We start from the raw sequence: 21514 nt of genomic DNA, 5'->3' as shown, positions 1-21514 counted from the left end.
CTGCTGTTGAAACAGTGTGTCCAGAGAATAGGAACACCAGGGTTATCCTATTCTGCCATATACTGGTAATATGTTACATGCTAACTATATTTGCACTCTTAGAAGTATTCTTGACACTAGGAGCTGGTGGCTCATGCCTGTAAACCTGGTACTCAGGAAGCTGAGATCTAAGGATTGTAGTTCGAAGCCAGCTGCGGCAAAAACATCCCTATGAGACTCTTACTCCAGTTAACCACTCAAAAACCAGAAGTGGCGCTGTGTCTCAAGTGGTAGAGTGCTAGCCTTGAGCACAGACTCAGAGACAGCACCTAGGCCCTGAGTTCAAGCCCCACATCCAACAAAAAAAATATTCTTGAGCTTTGCTCTGTGAGTAAATTACATGAAAATACTTTGCCCTGTGCTGGTGCCATTTTTATTACTTGTTAAGTAAGAACAGAGCATCGTTTAGTCTAGGTCAATATGCCCCACTACTGAGACAAGACTCTTCTGACTACTTTCCCACAATCCAATCAATTATGTGGCTGTCTAGTCTGAGTAGTTGGAAGAAACACTTTATGAGCAGTGCTGAGTACTCTTCCCTCAAGTTCTTTCATGTGGTTCATTCTTCCTCTTTGGGTCCTTTTCTCACATTGGAACATCCATTATTAATCAGCCTACTTGAATGAAAATGTGTTTCTCCTTTCTTCCCTCCTCTCTTGTCCCTTCTTCTCGCCTTCCTTCTCCTTACCCTGTCCTGACTCCAGTTTTCTTTTATCTCAAACTCACTGCTTCATTGCTTCCAATCCAGAAGTCCCTATGGTTCTGGCTGGATTGCCCTTCCCTATACTGAGACATACAGACTCAGTCCTGGAAGTAATATGGGGCAGCTATAGGACTCACTTTTTGTTTCCTGACTCTCAGATGTCACTGCCCTTCACTGCATGTTTAAACTGTTGCTTTATAGATTTTTGTCTGTTTTTAAAAGTTGTCTCAGATAGGAGGATAAATCTAGTCCCTGTACTCCATTTTGGTCAGAAGTACAAGTCTCATAAGTGGATTCTTTGTTTATACTGGGGTCATAATATAAATCAGCATAGGCAGTTCTATCAGCACTTACACTGCTGGCGGGGGCAGCACCTCTGCTCCAGTCTTACATCTGCAGTGGCAGTAGCAGAACAGCATGGGGAGGGGGGTAACAACCCATCTCTCTGTGAACAAAGTGTGAGACCATCCACCTGTGACATTTGAAATAGTAGAACCCAGCTCTTTCTCCCTGTTGGCCACTGGACTTATCTGCCTTCAGTAGTGGTTACAGAGCCACCAGAGGGTAACATATAATGCCAACCTCACAAGTAGCAGGCAGGGCTTTCTGATAAACACCAATATGACCTAGACAAGTCCGGTGTCCACCAGCCTTGTGTCAGAGATCCACTTCGATCCAGCAGCTTCTGGCCTTTCATGAATGGTCAAAGAAGACATAAGGAAAATATTTCCTGAAACTCTACCCAATGGCAGAAAGCAACCAGGCCCAACTACTGGCCCTCTACCAAGAAATAGAAGATGAAATGGACCATGATCTCTTAAACCTACCCAGGTACTCTTAACTCTTGATCCTCCACTAAGTAGAAGAAGATAGTACAAACAAAGCCTCTTTATTTGGTTCCTTTAGCAGTGGGACTGCTAAAGGTCAAGAGGATATTCTTTTTTTGTTTTTTGTTTTTGTTTTTGTCCGTTGTGGGGCTTGAACTCTGGGCCTGGGTGTTGTCCCTGGTTGTGGGGCTTGAACTCTGGGCCTGGGTGTTGTCCCTGCACTCTTCAGTTCAAGGCCCAGCTCAAGGCTAGCGTTTACCACTTGAGCCACAGTTCCACTTGCGGTTTTCTAGTGGTTTATTGGAGATAAGAGTCTCACAGATGTTCCTGCCTGGGCTGGCTTTGAATCGCAATCCTCAGATCTCAGCCTCCTAAGTAGTTAGGATTACAGGCATGAGCCACCAGCACCGGGCAAGAGGATATTCTTTTGTTTAATATGTCCTTAGTTATTTTTATTTTAAAACTACAGTTAAAAACTAAGTTAATACCTATTTTTACCTCTTAGCTACTATCTGTATTTTGGTTTGTTTTTTGTTTTAGGGTTTTTTTTTTTTTTTTGTCCTAGGGCCTTGCACTTGCTAGGCAGACATTCTGCACTTAAGACATCCCCCCAACCCAGGATGTTCTGGACCATAAACTCCATATTTATACTTCCTGTATAGCTGGGATGACAAGCATGTTCCACCAAACTTGGCTTTTTATTGGTTGAGATGAGGGTCTCACAGACTTTTTGCCCCTGCAGGCTATGAGCCATGATCTCCTTGATCTCTTTCTCTTCAGTAGCTAGGATTAAAGGTAAGAGCTACTGTGCCTGACTTATCTGAATATTCTTTTTTTTTTTATTTAATTTTATTGTCAAGGTGATATACAGAGAAGTTACAGTTACAAATGTAATGAGTACATTTCTTGTGGAAGATTGTTACCCTCCCTCAATTTTCTGTATATTCTTTAATGCATAAATATAAAAGCATATTGATAAATATTTTATTGTAAATTAATACATGACTACTGTACCAAAACAGTAATGCTAGAATTGGAGTTTTTTGGATAGGCAGAAGCTTGAACAGGACTTTTGCTCTTGTTCAGCTGTCAAACTATCCCTTGAGCAACCTGGCTCCTTTTGGCATTTTGCTGGTTAATTGGAGGTAAGCATCTCTAGAATTCATCTGCCCAGGCTGGCTTTGAACTTCGATCATTGGATGTCAACCTCGTGAGTCGCTGGCATTATAGGCATGAACCTTGGGTGCGTGCTTGACAGAATTTGGGTCTTTAATTTGAGCTGACATTTTATGCTAGATGATAACTAGAACTTTTTGGCATCACATCAATCCTTTTAGTACTTTGTTTTGTGTTTGTGCTGGTTCTGGGGCTTGAACTGAGGGTGTAGGTACTGTTCCTGGGGTTCTTTTGCTCAAGGCTAGCCTTTCTACCACATAAGTCACAGCTTCACTTCTGGCTTTTTTTTTTTTTTTTTTGGTAGAATCTTATGGACTTTCCTGACCAGGATGGCAGATCTCAGCCTCCTCAGTAGCTAGGATTACAGGCTTGAGCCACCAATGCCTGGCTACTTTGGTATTTTAAATATGGTCTTAATTTTGCCTTTCCTAGCTGAGCATGGTAACACACATATGAAACCCAGCACTCAGAAGGCTGAAGCAGGAGAATTCTAGGCTAACCTGAGCTATAATAGTAAGACTGTCTCAAAAACAATTTTTTAAAAAGCAGAAACAAGCCAGCATTGGTGGCTTATGCCTGTAATCCTAGCTACTTAAGAGGCAGAGTTCTGAGGATGATGGTTCAAAGCCAGCCTGGGCAGGAAAATCCATGAGACTCTTATCTCCAATTGACCACCAGAAAACCGGAAGTGGTGCTGTTGCTCAAGTGGTAGAGTGCTAGCCTTGGAAAAAAAATCTCAGGACAGAGCCCATGCCCTGAGTTTAAGCCCCACAACTGACCAAAAAAAAAAAAAAAGCAAAACCAAAAATAAAGGTTATTTTTCATGTCTGTATTCTCATTGACTTGCCTTAAATGGACTTTAGGCCCCACAAATTTTGATCATTTACCTGTGAAGAAAGATTAATGGAAGTAGTCATGTGTGTCCATTTAATTAAGGTAAAATTTTATTTATAAAACTTCATATGAAAAATTTAAAAGGAATTTAACTTCTTAGGTTAGTTATATATATTTAAAATATGTTAGAATATTCAATGATAGAATTTGTGTGTGTGTGTGTGTCAGTACTAGGGCTTCAATTCAGGGCCTGGGAACACTGTCTCCATTTTTCATTTGAGGCTGGTGCTCTATCACTTGAGCCATCCCTCTGGCCTTTTAGGGGTTAATTGGAGATAAGCACCCAAGACAATATCTGCTACATTCTAATATTTAGATCCTATGTTGGCCATATGCCCACATTTATTCCTGAACTGCACCCAGACCTGAGTTCCTCCCTGCCCTGGAGCTCCCCATAGAGCTGGCCCCTCCCTCTCTCTGCCCAGACCCACCTGAACTCCCATCTACCTCACTTCCTACCCCTTAAACCCTGCTGCTACCTAATAGTAGAGGTCGCCATATGCTCTCTCTCCGGGAGAAATATGGCTCCTCTAATAAACCTTGTAATAATCTTTCTCCTGTGCCTGTCTGCCTCCACATTGTCCCCTGGGATGGATGTGACAGATCCTTTCAATATGAAAATGAAAGGATGAAATATTTTCTTTCTTTTTTTTGTACTAGAACTTGGGCTTAAATTTAGGGCCTTGCACTCTTGCTTGGCTTTGAATGAAAGACAGTACTCTACCACTTAAGCCACATCTACCTCACTTCTAGCTTTTGGATGGTTATTATAGATAAAGGGTCTCAGGTGCTTTCCTGCCTAGGCTGGCTTCAAACTCTAATCCTCAGATCTTAGCTCCCTGAGTAGCTAGGATTACAAGTGTGAGCCAGCTAGGATTATAGGTATGTAGTCACCAGTACACAACTGAATGATGGAATATTTGTAAGTTAAAAGAAACATCATATTTAGGCACAAAGATTGATACAATGATGTTCTGCCCTAGTGAGAGGCCTCAGCCAAAGTACAGCCATTTTGGACTTAGACTCCATTTTGAAGGCCTTTACCGAAAGTACCCGTGGTAAAGACTTACTGAAAGTAAGAACTCAGGTTCCTGGAAAAACTGCGAAACATCCCAATAACATTCTGCCCGTAACTCCCCTAGCGATAGCCATGAGTGGATGACAGGAAAGTACCTAAGCTCCAGACTCATAAGATAGCATAGTTAACATTCTTGCTGTTCAGCCCACATACCCTAGCCAACGAGAATGTGACAAGACTTGTTTGCTATATGTTAACCAATCATGTACCTGCCAAGCTAAGAACCTCCAACCCTATGCCCTATAAAAACCCTGCTAAAAGAAAGGTTGGGACTCTCAACTCTGACCCACTGTGTCGGTGACAGTTTTTGAGTCCAGGCTCAAGCTTGCAATAAACTACTCTCATGTACTTGCATGAGAATCGGCTCCTTGGTGGTCTTTGGGGAATCCTTATCTGGACATAACACTAGAATGTTACAAAGATTCTAGATTTAGAAATGTTTCCTACCCTTTTTTTCATATGAATAAGCACCAAGAGTCAATTACACAGAAATTATTAGACACCTGTTGCTTGTTAGAGGTTTTCATTAGAGCCAGTAGATGACACATAGTCACTTTGTCTAAGAGCTATCAACATGAAATATGTCTCAGGTCTATATTAAACTTAGTGATTTCTCATGATACATAAATTTTAGAAATAAACATAAAAAAGTCAGTGACTTTCATTTAGTAACCTAACCTCTCATGGTTGCTTTCTCCTTCACCTATTACTATTAGTTGCTGCAACATTTCAAAGTCACCTCTATGCATTCTCTTACTTGAAAAAGAAACTCCCTATGATTCCTTTGCTCTGTAATGAGCCATTTCCTATACAGATGTTTTAGCAACTCTCTTGAGTAACCCTGTTTTTTAACTAATTGATTAAAATTATTTTAATTCGGAAACTATAACTATTGGAACAGGTCATAATTTCCTACCAAGGACTTCAATAGCTCAGGAAATAAAAACAAGAATAGATGAATGGGATTACAACAAATGAAAAAGTTTCCATGCAGCAAAGGAACAAATCAACAGCGAGAATAGACAGTCTACAGAATGGGAGAGATTCTTTGCCAGATATTCATCTGGTAGAAGATTAATATCCAGAACAAGTAATCCAATGAATATGTATGGGCTAGTGATCTGAAGAGATACATCTTAGGAAAGTACAAATGGTCAATAAATACATGGGGGAAATATTCAACATCTTTATCCATCAAGGAACTATGAACTAAAAAGTTTACTGAGATTCCATCTCGCCCTAATCATAATAATAATTAACAAAAATAATAATACTGGCAAGGATGCATGGAGAAAAGAACTGTTATCACTGTTGGTTGAAATGTAAATTAGTTCAGTACTATGGCAATCTGTGTGGAGTTTCCTTAAAACATTGATAGGACAACTATGATATAATCCAACTAATCCAGGTATTACCACTTTTGGGTATAAAAGTCCAAATACAATAGAGATATCTGCACACCCATGTTTATTGCAGCAATATTCACAACAGGCAAATTATGCCAATAATTGGTGAATGGACTAAAAAAATATATAGTATCTGCACATGAACTTTTACTCGTCTGAAAAGTGAAAGCACTTCATTTGCAGGAAAATCGGTAGAAGAGGAAGTTATGTTAAGAGGACTTAGCCAGATAAACAGTTTTCTGTCGTATGTGGAAACAAGAGAGCCTGAGGGAAGTGGGACCGGATTGGGGTTCTGGAAAAGAGGGCAAAAAATGGTAATAGGGAGGGAGAGTAGAGAGGGTCAAAGCACCATTTATGTGCATGTATGCAAATGTCTCACTGAAACCCATTAATCTGGACAGTTGATATAACTGAATAGTTAAAGCAAAAATAAGCTCATGGAAACAAAATTGTTTATATGGCTCCATTAATCGCTGTCACCTTGGACTTACCAATTAACAAAAGATAAATAGTAAGCTGGTTGTAACTACATACTTTTAGGTGAGCCCTTGGCTTCAGAATGCTTTGGAGTAAAAGGGTTCCCTCTCTCAGAAGGAATCCCTGTTTTACAAAATGGATGTCAAATGAAAAAATTTTTAAATTCCTTGTCTTTACCTAAGGAAATAGCATTGTAAAAATAAAAGATCATTCCACTTAATAAACCCCAGAAAATCAGTTCCTTAAGAAGCCACAATTAATTGTTGTAAGGTCTTGATTCCAAAGAAGGGATGTAGCTCAGTTAGTAGAGTACTTTGGTTAGCATGCTTGAGGCCAGGTTTAATCCCCAGCTACTGAAAAAAGAAAGGATTAGGGACAGTGTAGAGGGGGCTTTCAGATGGGCATGATTTTAAAGGTAGTCCTGAGGCATCCTGTCATCAACTAAATCCTGGTAAAACTGAAGATACAATAAAGTTCCGAACCATTCTATGGCTCTGAATGCCTCCAAATGGACTTTGTGGAAATGCCTTCTACAATGGGCTAGGAACATACTCTTGTTTTGATTTGTTTAATGTTCATGTAGATTGAAACTTTTCCTTACTGGTAGAAAAACTAAAGGTTTGCTTTCATTCTTCTAACTTGGCAAATTCCCACTTTTTCTCTAGTGGCAGAGCATTTGTTTTTTTGTCCCCCTCCCCCAATTTATTATTGTTTTAGAGGTGATATACAGTGGGGTTACCTTTACATAAATCCAGAAATAAGTACATTTCCTTTCACATAGTGTCATCTGTTCCCTCATTGTCTCCCATTCCCTCTCTCCCATCTCCACCAATGAGTTGCATAGTTCACTTTCATCAATGTACAGTGCAGCCAGTGAGCTCCACTGCTGCACTTTTTCACCCTTTTCCCTCTGATTCTGTACCCTCCCATTACCCTCCCTCAGATGTGGATGTGAATACAACATATATAAAGAGCACAGAGTCAACAAAAAATAAATTGGGGGGGGCAGGGAGGATTGAGTGGGGAGGCTGGGGGAGGACGGGAAGGGATGGGAAGAGGAAACAAAGGAGGAGGCTACAATGCTTGATAAGAAATGTACTCTTTATCTTGCCCATGTAGTTCTAATTCCTCTGTACAGTATTTTCACAGTAAAAAAATAAATTAATTAAGAAAAATCCTTTATTTCCATATCTTTGGAGTTTGTTTCAGTGTGCATATTATTTTATATATATTTGAGGAGGTATTTGGGTATTGCACCTTTGTGATTCTCTCCTAAGACTATCCTCTTTTGGTCCCACTGTACGTGGGTATCTAAAACTATGTGTTATTTTGTCATATCACAGTGCTTTTTAAATCTATTTTCTGCATATCAGGGAGAACATGCACCGTTTGTCTCTCTGATCTTGGCTTAGCTCACTTAATATGATTTGTTCTAGTTCCATCCATTTCCTTGCAAATGACATTATTTTATTCTAATGGCTATGTAAAATTCCACTGTATATAGGTAGAAGCATTTAATTTTCACCAGAATTTATATGTTTGTATATGTACAGATGAGTGCTGGAGCTTGAACTTGGAGCTTCACACTCTTGCTTTTAGCTTCTTAACTCAAGGTTGGTGCTCTGCTACTTGAACCATACTTCTGTTTTCAGCTTTTGGGTGGTTAATCGGAGAAATGAGTCTTATGGTCTTCCCGTTCCAGTCTGGCTTCCAAATGCATTCCTCAGATTTTAGCCTCCTGGTAGGATGACAGGCATGAGCCACCAGCGCCCAGAACTTTATTAAACTGTACATTTCCCCCTTTCACTGAGAAATTTCACTGTATTGTCCATAGTATCCAGGAAAAGTAGAGAGAACTGTTATAATTGTTAACTAAAACTGGCATGGTCTCAGAAACTCTCAAACCTTGAAGGCCCCAAATAACTGTTATTAGCCTTACAGTGATAAGATCAAACCTCCTGTAGCCCACAGGTAGGTTATCTCCTGTTCAGTTAATAACAGATTATCTCATGCATTTGGGAAATTCATATCCAACCCCAGATTCTACCACTTACCTGTTTATGTGCTTAAATATTTATACAGTACTTCCAGCTTTATCACTAACAAACACAAGGTACATTGGAAAAGTACCTACCAAAACAGACCATACATAATCTATAGTATGGAAATTTGCTCTTTTCAAATAGTAATTAGAAAAAAACTGATTTTGAACCTAATTGGTTCAGGTACTTCTGACAAGTGGCAGAACAATACAAATCTTAAGATATTGTTACTTCTATTCATGCTTCTCACTTCCTCTATTGCATCAAAAGTCAAGAGTTTTAAACGGAGTTTTCTTAGGAAGCCTCCAGGAAAAAAATAACAGCTTCTACCCAGGGCAATGCAACTAAATTCTTTTTTTTTTTTTTTTTTTTTGAACCAGTCCTGGGGCTTCAACTCAGAGCCTGGGCACTATCCCTGAGCACTTTTGCTCAGGGCTAGTATTTGACCACTTGAGCCACAGTTCCACTTCTGGCTAGTTTTGGTGGTTAATTGGAGATAGGAGTCTGATGGATTTTCCTCCTAGGGTGGCTTCAAACTGAGTCTCAGATCTCATCCTCCTGAGTGGCTAGGATTTCATGAAAGATTTATTTTTAAACACTCTTCTGAATATTGGTTTTATTACTAATATTACTTTTATTTTCATCTTGCTATCTTTGACTCCAGATAGTCTTCTTCTGCCACTTAAGGGAAACCTGAATTTTTTTTTTCAAAACCACACTCTGGATTTAACTGATTATTGGATACGACATTGTTCACCTGACTCTGCTGTTATATAGAGATAGAGATATATGCAGGTGCTCTGCATGTATATACTACAGGACACATCAATAAGTTATGACCTGGCCTTCTAAATACATGCCTCAATTTTATAACATAGGGTCCTGACCTCAAGAATTATGTAAGGAATAATTTATTTCTAACAATTTCTTGTGTTACAGTTGGCCCATGGATCCTGTCTAGACACCTCAGTACCACTACTCAGTTCTTGTCACATCACAGGATTCAGCAATCACCCTGAAACAAATGGAGCAGGAGAGACTAACCTGAGTCTACCCTCAAACTACACCCTCTAACATCTAATCAACAAAAAATCTCAACAGTGGTGAAAGCCAACTTATCTGTTCTGTTCTTTTCTTTTTGCCAATCCTTGGGCTTGAACTCAGGGCCTGAGCACTGACTGTCCCTGAGCTTCAAGGCTAGCACTCTACCACCTGAGCCACAGCATTACTTCTGGCCTTTTCTGTTTTATATGGTATTGAGGAATCAAACCCAGGGCTTCATGCATGCTAGGCAAGTACTCTACCACTAAGCCACATTCCCAGCCCATCTAGATAAGATTTCTAAAGACACCTTTTCTGACAGAATCCAGTCCAGATTGAAACTCAACGTTTCATTACAGGCTCATACCTTTAATCCTAGCTACTCAAGAGGCTGAGATCTGAGGATCAAGGTTCAAATCCAGCCTGGGCAGGAAAGTCCATGAGAACTTTTTTTTGGTCCGGTCATGGGACCTGAACTCTGGGCCTGGGTGCTGTCCCTCAGCTCTTCAGCTCAAGGCTAGCGCTCTACCACTTGAGCCACAGTGCCACTTCCGGCTTTTTTCTTTGTGCTTATGTGGTGCTGAGGAATCGAACCCAGGGCCTCATGCATGCAAGGCAAGCGCTCTACCACTGAGCCACCTTCCCAAACCCTCCATGAAACTTATCTCCAATAAACCACCAGAAAACCAGAAGTGGTGCTATAGCTCAAATGGTAGAGCGCTAGCCTTGAGCTGAAGAGCTGAGGGACAGCACTCAGACCCAGAGTTCAAGCCCCAGGACCAATGCGCGTGCACACACACGCATACACACACACACACAAAATCACCTAAATTACATATGAAACCCCAATCCTACAATAAGTGCTGTTCATAACCTCAAAGTGAGAGAGTTCTCCATTATATGTGCTACCACTACAATGAGAAATGGACCAACTTGTTCAGTTACAGGTATACTCTTGGAGATCTAGGCTTGATGGCATTTATGTTCAAGGCATTATTGAAAAAGATTAGAAAACTCAAAATAAATGGAGTGGTATGCCACCTTAATAGTTTGGAAGATTCAGTCATACTGATTCCCCCCAGGTTGAAATATCACAATCAGAATTCCATTGCTTTTGTGTGAACAATGGGAATATAATACTAAAGAAATTCAGTGGGGCATGAGTAGTCAAAGTGATACTAAAGAACAGTGCTAGAAGCTGTATTACAAAAACTGAAACAAGACTGTGTAGTATTATTGCCAAGCTAAAAACAACATTTAGAATACAGAAACAAATTCACTCATATCATCACCTAATTTATGACAAATGTGATAACACAGTGGTATGTTGAGGATGTTGTAAAAATAATGGTACTTGATCAATTGAAGACTAGCATACAATTTTACACTTACCATGTAGTGGGAAAAAAATATCTTGACCTTTTGCCTCATGCCTTACTCCAGAATAAGTTCCAGAAGATTTTGGTATCTCAAAAGGAAAGTTTATGTTTTATGTCTTATTTTGAAAAATAACATAAAAAATAATATGTTGTGGTCTTGTTATAAGCAAATACTGATTAACCATGGCCCTAAATTCACTAATTATAAAGAGTTTTGCTAAATTGAACTATATAGTGATTAAGAATTTTCTGTTCCCTTTTGGGGGGGATTATGGGGAGCACAGAAATGGAGGGACAAAGGTAAACAAATGTAACAGTGGTACTCAATAGACACTGTGTAACTTGCGGGTGGGGTCAGGAGAGAAACACTGGGAGAGAACAAGGGAAGGGGTGACATTGTCCAAAAAGAAATGTACTCTTGGGGCTGGGAAGGTGGCTCAGTGGTAGAGCGCTTGCCTTGCATGCCTGAGGCCCTGGGTTCGATTCCTCAGCACCACATAAGCAAAAAGAAAAAAGCCGGAAGTGGCGCTGTGGCTCAAGTGGTAGAGCTAGTCTTCAGTGAAGAGCTGAAGGACAGCACCTAGGCCGAGTTCAAGCCCCACGACTGGACCCAAAAAAAAAAAATTGTACTCTTTACCTGACTTATGAAATGGTAACCCCGTCTGTATATCACCTTTATAATAACAATAAAAATATTTAATAATAATAAAATTTTCTGTTCATTGGAAGGAACATTAAAAGCCTGGTGCCAGGGGTTACACCTGTAATCCTAGCTACTCAGGATGCTACGATCTGAGGGTTGTGTCTCAAAGCCAGCCTAGGCAGGAAAGTCCATGACTCATCTCCAGTTAACCACCAGTAAGCCGGAAGTAGAGCTGTGGCTCAGTGATAGAGGTCTAGTCTTGAGCAAAAGAGATCAGCGACAGTGACAAGGCCCTGAGTTCAAGCCCCATTACCGACAAAAAAAGAAACATTAATATAGTGAAAGGGGCCAGACACTGGTAGCTCATGCCTGTAATCCTAGTTACTCAAGGAGATGTGAGGGTCACAGTTCAAAGCCAGCCTAGGCAGGAAAGTCCGTGAGACTCTTATCTCCAGTTAACCACTAGAAAATTGAAGTAGTGCTGTGGCTCAAGTGGTAGAGCACTTGCCTTGAGCTGAAGAGCTCAAGACCAGAGCCCAGGCCCAGATTTAAAGCCCCATTGCCGACCAAAAAAAAAAAGTAGTGAAAGGGCAGCCTGTATATCAACAACGTTATCAACAATGCACATACTTGACAAAACTTGTATGCATATAATAGGTGAACTCTACAAGTCAACAAGAAAAGACAGCCCAGTAGCAGGAAAAAAAAATGAGAAAAACCTAAAAGTAGATACCCAGATGGCTGATAAACATGAAAAGGAACTCAGTTTCACCTGTCATCACTGAAAACTAAATTCTAAGCTAGGTGCCCATGGCTCACCACCTGTAATTCTAGCTACTTGGAAGACTGAGATCTGAGAATCAGTGTTCAAAGCCAACCTGGGCAGGAATGCCCTGAGCATCTTCAATTAAACACTAAAAATCCAGAAATAGAGTTGTGGCTCAAAGTGATAAGAGTACTAGCCTTGAGCACAAAAGCTTAAGGACCGACCCCAGGACCAGCACACACACACACACACAAGTAAGTTCTGATTATACCACTATGTTACCTACCAAAATAGTTAAAGAAGAAAAACTAGCATCAGTTAAGAAATGGAGAAACCAAAGCACTCTGCTATGCCATAGGAAGTGTTAAATTACTTTTGATATTAGTTGAAAGTATGCATAGTCTATGTAGTGTTCCTAGGTACCCACTCAATGGAAGTGCTTACAAGAATTCATGAGAAGATGTGTTCTAGAGTATTCATAGTAGCACTATTTATTTCAAAATATAAATTACCCAAATATCCATCAACAATAGAATGAACAAAAATATTCTTACATGTTCACAAGCTGGAATATGCAGTAACCAAAATGAATGAGTTACAGCTACATGCAACCATTTCTGTGAGTATTACACGCCGTGCTAAAAGAAGCTAGACTTGAGAGAAATTATAGAACATCATTCCAATTGCACAGCAAAATGAATCTACAGTGTTAAAACAAAATAGAATTTCCTTTTGGGGTACAAGGTGTTCTAACAAGTAAAAGGGAGACTTCTTGGTACTCTAATACTTTGTTAACTAGTTTCTGGTTACCCAACTAGATCGTTTGTAACAAGTCATGGATCTGAATATTTCAGTTATGCACTTTGTAGAAATGTTATATTTCAATTTTTAAAATGTGGGGAAATGGAAAATTAGAAGCATTTCTTCTAAAATACTAATGAAAGTTTTTCCTAAAAGATTTTCAATGTATTCTTGTGTTGCCTTTCCTTTTTTCCCTTCCTCCCTTCCTTCTTCCCTCCCTCCCTCACTCCTTCCTTCCTTCCTTCCTTCCTTCCTTCCTTCCTTCCTTCCTTCCTTCCTTCCTTCCTTCCTTCCTTCCTTCCTCTTTTTCTGTGTGCTGGTACTGGGGCTTGAACTCAGAGCCTGTGCTCAAGGCTGGCTCTGCCACATGAGCCACAGCTCTACTTCTGCCTTTGTGTGTGTGTGATTAATTGGAGATAAGAGTCTCATAGAGGGGCTGGGAAGTTGGCTCAGTGGTAGAGCACTTGCCTTGCATGCCTGAGGCCCTGGGATCAATTCCTCAGCACCACATAAGCAAAAAGAAAAAAACCGGAAGTGGCGCTGTGGCTCAAGTGGTAGAGCGCTAGCCTTGAGCTGAAGAGCTGAGGGACAGCGCTCAGGCCCAGAGTTCAGGCTCCGCGACCGGACCGGACCCCCCCCCCCAAAAAAAAAAAAAAAAGTCTCATAGACTTTCCCAACCAGAGTAGCCTGGAATCTTGATCCTCAGATCTCAACCTCCTGAGTAGCTGGGATTACAGATGTGTGCCAACAGCACCTGGCTGTATCGTCTAACTTAATAATAATATTCAGGTCTTGTTATGTCAATCTCAATGAAGTACTTTTTTGCAGTAGTGGGAAGCAAGCCTAGTGCATTATGCATGTTCACCAGTACTCACCAGTACTCTAGCAGATCTGTGTTCCCAGTCTTCTGAATAAAATATTATTGCTCTAAAAATGAATTGAATATGATCAGTCATTACTATTTTAGATATAAAGGAATCAGTATTACAAAAATTAGTGCATAACTACCACAATGTTACGTCCATACAACATTATCCAGGAATGAATTTTCCACAAAATTATATTGTTCCCTTGAGTAACAACTCTTTGTAAAAACCTTATGGGGTTGCTCACGCCTATAATCCTAGCTACTCAGGAGGCTGAGATCTGAGGATCACGGTTCAAAGCCAGCCCGGGTAGGAAAGTCCATGAGACTCTTATCTCCAATAAACCACTAGAAAACCAGAAGTGGTGCTGTGGCTCAAGTGGTAGAGCACTCGCCTTAAGCCGAAGAGCACAGGGACAGCACCCAAGCCCAGAGTTCAAGTCCCACAACCGACAAAACAAAAACAAAAAAACCTTATGGCTTTTTTCTGGATTATAAATAAAGGAGAATTAGGACATCTAGTGATTTTGCCTTTCATCAAATGGTTTAAGTCGTGTTTTTTTGAAGTGTACAAGGAAGCCAGGAAGTGTCAAATGAAGTTTGGAATGGAGAATAAGCCCATTGTTTTACACTCACATTTAACCAGAGTGGAACATATGTCCGTTGCAGGCACAGTTTTTTCACTGTTTAGCAATAACTAGAGCTGTTTGAAGAACTAGAAAATAGGAAATTGCTGAGACCCATAGTATGGCTGTGTGCCTGGCCAGAGTTGATTTCCTAAAAGGATGTACTAGAGGGAAGGGATAAAAAAGAGAACTAGCTGGGCGCCAGTGGCTCATGCCTATAATTCTAGCTACTCAGGAGGCTGGGATCTGAGGATCACAGTTCAAAGCCAGCATTGGCAGGAAAGTCCTTGACACTCTTCAATAAACCCCCAGAAAACTGGAAGTGGCTCAGTACCTGGAGTGGTAGAGCGCTAGCCTTGAGCTAAAGAACTCAGGGACAGCGCCAAGCCCAGAGTTCAAGCCCCATGCCCAACACACACGCGCGCACACACACACACACACACACACACACACACACACAATGAAGAGAATTCAGTAAGGATGAGACTCCATCTCTGAATAACCAGCAAAAAGCAAGGCTAGAGTTATGTCTCAAGTTGTTGAGCATCAGTTGTGAGCAATAAAAAATTTTCCTAGTCATACACACCTATGATTTACAAGTGAGGCACAGAAAGAGATTAACAGCAATAATAACAATTATAACTATAAAAAGAGCTTAGTAAAGATGAACTTATTAAGAAATCGATTGCAGTGGAATGTGATCAGGCTATTGTGTTTATCAGATGGAAGTAGAAGCAATAGGAGTTCCAACTCAAACAGCTGGCTTTCAGGAGAAAATGTGATTTTTGTGTTTATAATCAAAGAGACTAAACATCGAGTTTGTTCCTAAGAACATGGAGTCCTTTCGGAGGAGAGGAAAGATCAGAATAAAGGTCTCATTAGTTCTCTCCTCAATCACAATTTTGTAGCAGCCTAGAACACAAGCCACACATTTTTAGCTTGTAGAACATGTACATTCGTGCAAACTTTGATCTCTTTAGCCCAGTTTAGCCAAATGCATGGTCTTGAACTTCGTACAATGCTATTGCAAAAAGTACCCTGGAACATAAACCTTGTCAGAGCTATCAGACTAAGAGGCCTCTGAAGGAATCCTAGGGCTCAGGATTGTGAACTGTAACCATAGAATCTTAAGGAAGTGGCGCTGTGGCTCAAGTGGTAGAGCGCTCGCCTTGAGCTGAAGAGTGCAGGGACAGGGCTCAAGCCCAGAGTTCAAGCCCCACGACCGACCAAAAACAAAACAAAACAACAACAAAAAAAAGAATTTAAGGAAGGATTTCAGTTGTGGTTGCAGATGGGATTTATGTAATTTTCCCCCCTCTCTAACCAATGCATTCCTTCTTGACTGAGGATTGGATTTCAGCTATGCTTTAGCCCAACTATGTTGGCAGCAATCCCAGAAAATAAAGCAACTGACCCTTCTTTCCTGGCCAAAGTTGAGATTATGTGTCCCCAAACACATTTTGCACATACAGGAACAACTGCCTTCATGAGCTCCATTGACAACTAACTAATTCTACCCCACTACTAAGTGAAAAACAGGAAATCGAATTCTTCCTGTCCAGCCACCTCCATCCTCCTCTCGGGCCCATCTTGTGTAATCTGGCTCTCGCCACTCTGGGCATGTGGCAGTTATGCTAATATATTTTATACTTTCACACCTCTAGGCCTTTCCTGTTGATATTACCTTAGGCTGTAATAGTCTGAAAACCTTGAACTCATCCTTTTCATCACTCCTTGAAGCTTTCTTGATAACTACCCTCAATCTAAGACACCCCAGATTAAGCTGTAATTCACTACTTGCTTGCTCCTTTTGTGTTTGTATGTTAATTGACCATTCAAGACACATCTATTTCTTCTATTTTATCTGAGCCATTTTTTAATAAGTAGGGATAAACACTGCTTAAAGGTTACATGGTGTGTGACAAAGTACTTATGCTTGGGACTGACAGATCTGGGTTCAAATCCTAATCTCTTTGACTTGTTGCAGCCTAACTTTGGATAGGTAATTTCAACTCCCTGACTCGGTTGACTCATCTGTAACATGAGGACTATTAAGACTAGCTCCCCCGTGGCTAAGATGAAGTGATTTTAATATGAGAAAAGGGAAAACACCAGAAACAGTGCCTGTCACATAGTAAGTCCTTCATAAACGTTTAGCGCCCATTATTACCCTGGTTTGAACCTATCCCAGAATGTACTGGTAAACTCACTGTAGCAAGGAAAAATTCTGTTCATCTTCTGATGTGCCTAATATCCAGCATTGTGCCCACAGTATGGCACACGGCTAGGCAATAGTTATGGAGTGGGTTAATGTATTAATAGATCTATGAAGTAATCAGAAAAATCTTTTCCTCTCAATTCTATTCTACTTCCTAACATGGTGCTTTTTATAGATCACAGAAAAACTTAAAATGCAGTCATTCAACACTCCCCGCCCCTGTTCCCCTTTTGCTTCGTCTCTGTTCCTCCTTTTCATGAAAATTCTTCTCTGATAAGTTCGAATCCAGCCCCATACACTTCCAACAGCTTCGTCAAGCCTGGAGGTGGTGGCGGGGAGGGGGGTGGAAGCGGGAGGGGGAGCGGAGTGGAGGACTCGGAACGGGGTGTGGCCACCACGTCGCAGAGCCTGACTGCGCCTGCGTAGGCTGCGGCAAAGCTAAAACGCTCTCAGGCTTGCGCTCATATTGCTGGCTAGTTCTTGTGTTTAAAAGATCTCCCTTCTTACCCGCTCTCACTTGTGATCCGCCCAGCTTCCGGGCCTCAGGCTTCGGCTTTGTGCCGAGGCACCAACACACCCACCGTCCTCTCTCCGACGGACCGCTGAGCTCCCCGTTCCCGTTCCTGTCTCCTGGAACCATGTCTCTGGTAAGCCAGAATGCGCGCCACGGCAGCGCAGAGACCACTGCAGATTTCAGCGACGGCCGGGGTGAAATGCAGGCTACTGACGCCTCTGGGCCCCCTATCTCCATGCTTGTCTCCGATGTCCCCCAGGGTCCTCAGGTTCCAATTGACCCTCAGGGTGCCAGCGCTTCCCAGGCTGCGCCGGACCCAAATGACATCGAGATTCTCATCGATGAGCAGTCCCGACGTTTGGGGGCGCTCCGAGTCCATGACCCTCTAGAAGACAGGTCGATGGCTTTGGTGAATTTCATGCGAATGAAAAACCAAACGGAGGGATCTATCCAGCAATCAGAGATGCTGGAGTTTCTCAGGGAATACTCAGATCAGTTCCCCGAGATACTCAGACGAGCCTCTGCTTACCTGGATCGGGTCTTTGGGTTGAACCTGAGGGTTCTTGACCCCCAGACCGATACCTACAATCTAATCAGTAAGCGGGGTCCCCAAACCACCGAACGGCTAGCAGAGACCCTGGATATGCCAAAGGCAGGTCTCCTGGCCTTGGTCCTAGGCCACATCCTCCTGAATGGCAACAGGGCAAGAGAGGCCTCCATTTGGGACCTGCTGCTTAAGGTTGATGTGTTGGATGAGCCTCAGAGGATCAACAACCTCTTTGGGAACACAAGGAACCTCCTCACTACTGAATTTGTACGCATGCGATTTTTGGAGTACTGGCCAGTGTATGGCACTAATCCCCTTGAATTTGAATTCTTGTGGGGCTCTAGAGCACACAGGGAAATCACAAAGATGGAAGCCCTGAAATTTGTAGCCGAGGCCCATGATGAAGAGCCCTGGAGCTGGCCAGAAGAGTATAACAAGGCCCTGGAAGCTGATAAAGCAAAAGAAAAAAGCCAAGCTGCTGGCCTAGAGTTCTGGTCAGAGGACATTATGAATGATAAGGCAAATGATTTGGTCCAGTTGGCCATTAATGTCACTGAAGAGTTGCTACCTATCCACCAGGATGAGCTGTTGGCTCACACTGGCAAAGAATTTGAGGACGTATTCCCAAATATCCTCAGTCGAGCTACTCTAATACTTGATCTGTTCTATGGGTTCTCTCTGATTGAGGTTGATACCAGCGAGCACATCTACCTCCTTGTTCAACAACCAGAATCGGAAGAAGAGCAAGTTATGCTGGAGAGCCTGGGGAGACCCACTCAAGAATACGTCATGCCCATCCTAGGTTTGATCTTCCTGATGGGCAACCGAGTCAAAGAAGCCAACGTCTGGAACTTACTTCGGAGGTTCAGCGTGGATGTAGGAAGAAAGCATGCCATCACCTGTAAGCTGATGCGACAGCGCTACCTGGAATGCAGGCCTCTGTCTTACTCCAATCCAGTCGAATATGAGCTTCTGTGGGGTCCTCGGGCGCACCTTGAAATCACCAAGATGAAAGCCTTGGAGTATATGGCCAGACTCTACAGAAAACGACCACAGGACTGGCCTGAGCAATATAGGGAGGCTGTGGAAGATGAAGAGGCCAGAGCCAGATCTGAGGCAACCGCCATGTTCTTCTTTGGCTCCATGTGAAGAAGTCTTGAGAAAAAGGAATCACTTCAATTGTGTGACATCCGTTCAAGGGTCCCTGGGGAAAAGGGCACTGGTGCCCCAAATCAGAAGTTGGGGAGGGCTGGGGTAAAGAGTACACATTGTGCTTTCTGTGTTCCAGTTCTAATAGTGTCTACTTCTAAAAATACCCTTCAGTGAGGTTCATGGTCAGTGTTTATAAATTAAATTGTTTGTCTCTCCTGTCTTGTTTCAGTATAAAAGTTCAGACAACTGTATAACATGTATTGGTAATATTTCTATCTTTGAGATAATCAGTAAAACGATCCAGTGCAGCAGTTAAATCACACACACACCAAAACCCATACCACCTATCTGTGGTTGCCCTCTCTTCGTGTCTCCTGTTGTGTTTAAAAAACAAAAAGACTGCCACTTCACTGTATTTGCTTTGCTGTTCTAGAGTGTAGTGAAAATAAAAGCCTAATGAATTAGATGCCCTGCTTATGCACTCATTTATTCTACAAACACTGCTTAAGCACCTGCATGCTCTGAGCACAGGCCTCTGTACTGGGAATAGAAAGGTGTAAAGAAGCCCAGAGCTTACTGGAGAAACTTTATGGAAGTAAACCCAGCAATTCTATTATGCTGGAACAAGTGGCATAGTATAGGAAGGGTAAGAAAATGGGTTGGGGTGGGGTTGTGCTATGGGAGTTAGAAACATTAGCACCTAACTTTGGAGAAAGGCAATGGGGTCCAATAAGGGTTGGAGGAGGTGCAACAGTGTGAAATAGAGGTCAACATGGGAAGTAGTGAGGTGGGGAGGGGTGATAGGAAGAATAGGATGGTATGCAGGGCTGGGACAATATTGCTTTAGTAATACCTAATGTGAGGTTGAGGAGTGGGAGAAAAGCAGAGATTGTTGATGAAGACAGGGACAGAGAGTATAAAATGCCTTTAGGGCACTTGGAAGTAACCCACGAAAGACAAGGTTGGGTTCAAGGGAAGGGGGGAGAATGGGAGAGAAAAGTCTGGCAGAGCAAACAAGGGCCCATATCCTCAGAGAGGGGCCCTTGGGAAACTGACAGGACATTCCTGAACACAGCTGATCTTCCATCCTGATTCAGACGGAAAGAACTGTATATGGGAACCCTCTTCCAGCATGATTTATTTCAGCACCCAAGCTGTTAAGGGGAGCCTTCTGGATCTCTTCATTCTGATTCCTCTCACAGCTTCTAACCTGACTTGCAGCTTTCCCTAAGCTTTCTCTAGAGGTCCTGCAAGGCATTCCTTTCGCTGGGGTGGGTATTATATGGAAAGCCATCTCTGACAGGGGCAAAGGGAGTGATGTCTACCAGTGTAGGCTTTATACTTCATCTCCCAGGCCTCAGCAAGCTTTTTGACCTTTACATCCTTTTTAATCACCAGAGGCTACCTTTAATGGCTACCTCCTAGCAGATAGGTGACAGTTTGGAAGATATTGCCCACATTTTATGTCAGCTTCAGGAAGAGAACACAACCTTCCAGCTGAGGAAGTGGACAGGGGGAGGGGAAAGAAACCCTGTTGGTCCCCAAGTCTGACCTGCCGCTATGCAGAAACCTAATTAGAGCTGGCTGCTTGGGATCGGCACTGCGCAGGCGTCTCTGTGGTTGCCAGGGCAATCTAGCCCCCACCACATCTCAGTAATCTCCTGCTCTAGCAACATACCAAGAACTGAAGGCTCAAGGCGGGATTTCCGGTGACAAGAAAATTAGTACCTGGGGAGCCTGAGTGAAGGAATGCGGGGAAATGGGGTGGGGTCTTACCCGCCCCGCAAAACCTGGAGGCTTGGATTCCCCAGCCTCCTTGAACCCTAAAATCTGTTTAGGCTTGCAGGGGGGGGGGGGGAGAAAGGAAACAAGCAAATTAAGGTGTCAATCTTTTCCTGCTCTGACTTTTTGAACTCAAGTTCTTCTAGGGCCTCCAGGAAAAGAAACAACCCTCTAAGAAGGTGTAGCTTATGGAGCAACAATGATCAATGTAAAACTGCTACTTGTTTTACAATTAACTGTATGGCAAACATTGTGCAGCGGGGTTTCCTGTGCTTGGCTCTAACCACCAATTCTCCAAGAAGCACTTTGATATTCCCATTTGACACTACAGTAAACTGAGGCGTAACTAATATGTTCAAAGTCACACAGCCAATCAATGAGTGAGAGCTGGGCTTGAAGTCCAAAGAGCCCTCCTCCAGAGTCTAATGAATGAACACTGTTAACTCCACTCTGTCCTAGGATCCTTGCCCAATCGGGTCCTCTGTGAGCCCTCAGCTTTACCTGCTGCCCTTCACCCAGCAAAGAGCCAAGTCACCAC

General features: G+C 42.3%; 1 protein-coding gene and 1 long non-coding RNA gene across 3 annotated transcripts in view; both read left to right on the top strand.

Annotated features, from left to right (window-relative positions):
• Positions 1–9834, top strand: part of LOC122098264 — a 93161-nt gene extending 83327 nt beyond the window's left edge. For both annotated transcript variants that reach the window (XR_006145704.1, XR_006145703.1), the window contains exon 8: positions 9582–9834. This is a non-coding gene — a long non-coding RNA (uncharacterized LOC122098264). The remainder of the gene's footprint in view (positions 1–9581) is intronic.
• A 7573-nt stretch (positions 9835–17407) lies between these two features.
• On the top strand, positions 17408–19660 carry Magee2 (MAGE family member E2). Its single transcript, XM_042668691.1, has one exon. It carries the CDS (start codon positions 17620–17622, stop codon positions 19189–19191), a length of 1572 nt encoding a protein of 523 aa, XP_042524625.1. The 5' UTR covers positions 17408–17619; the 3' UTR covers positions 19192–19660.
• Positions 19661–21514: the final 1854 nt, after the last annotated feature.

The sequence above is a fragment of the Dipodomys spectabilis genome, unplaced genomic scaffold (genome assembly GCF_019054845.1).
Source record: "Dipodomys spectabilis isolate Male_0828 unplaced genomic scaffold, ASM1905484v1 ptg000468l, whole genome shotgun sequence".
NCBI lineage: Eukaryota > Metazoa > Chordata > Mammalia > Rodentia > Heteromyidae > Dipodomys > Dipodomys spectabilis.
Note: the sequence above shows the minus strand (reverse complement) of the source record. Positions and strands in the feature narration are given on the sequence as shown.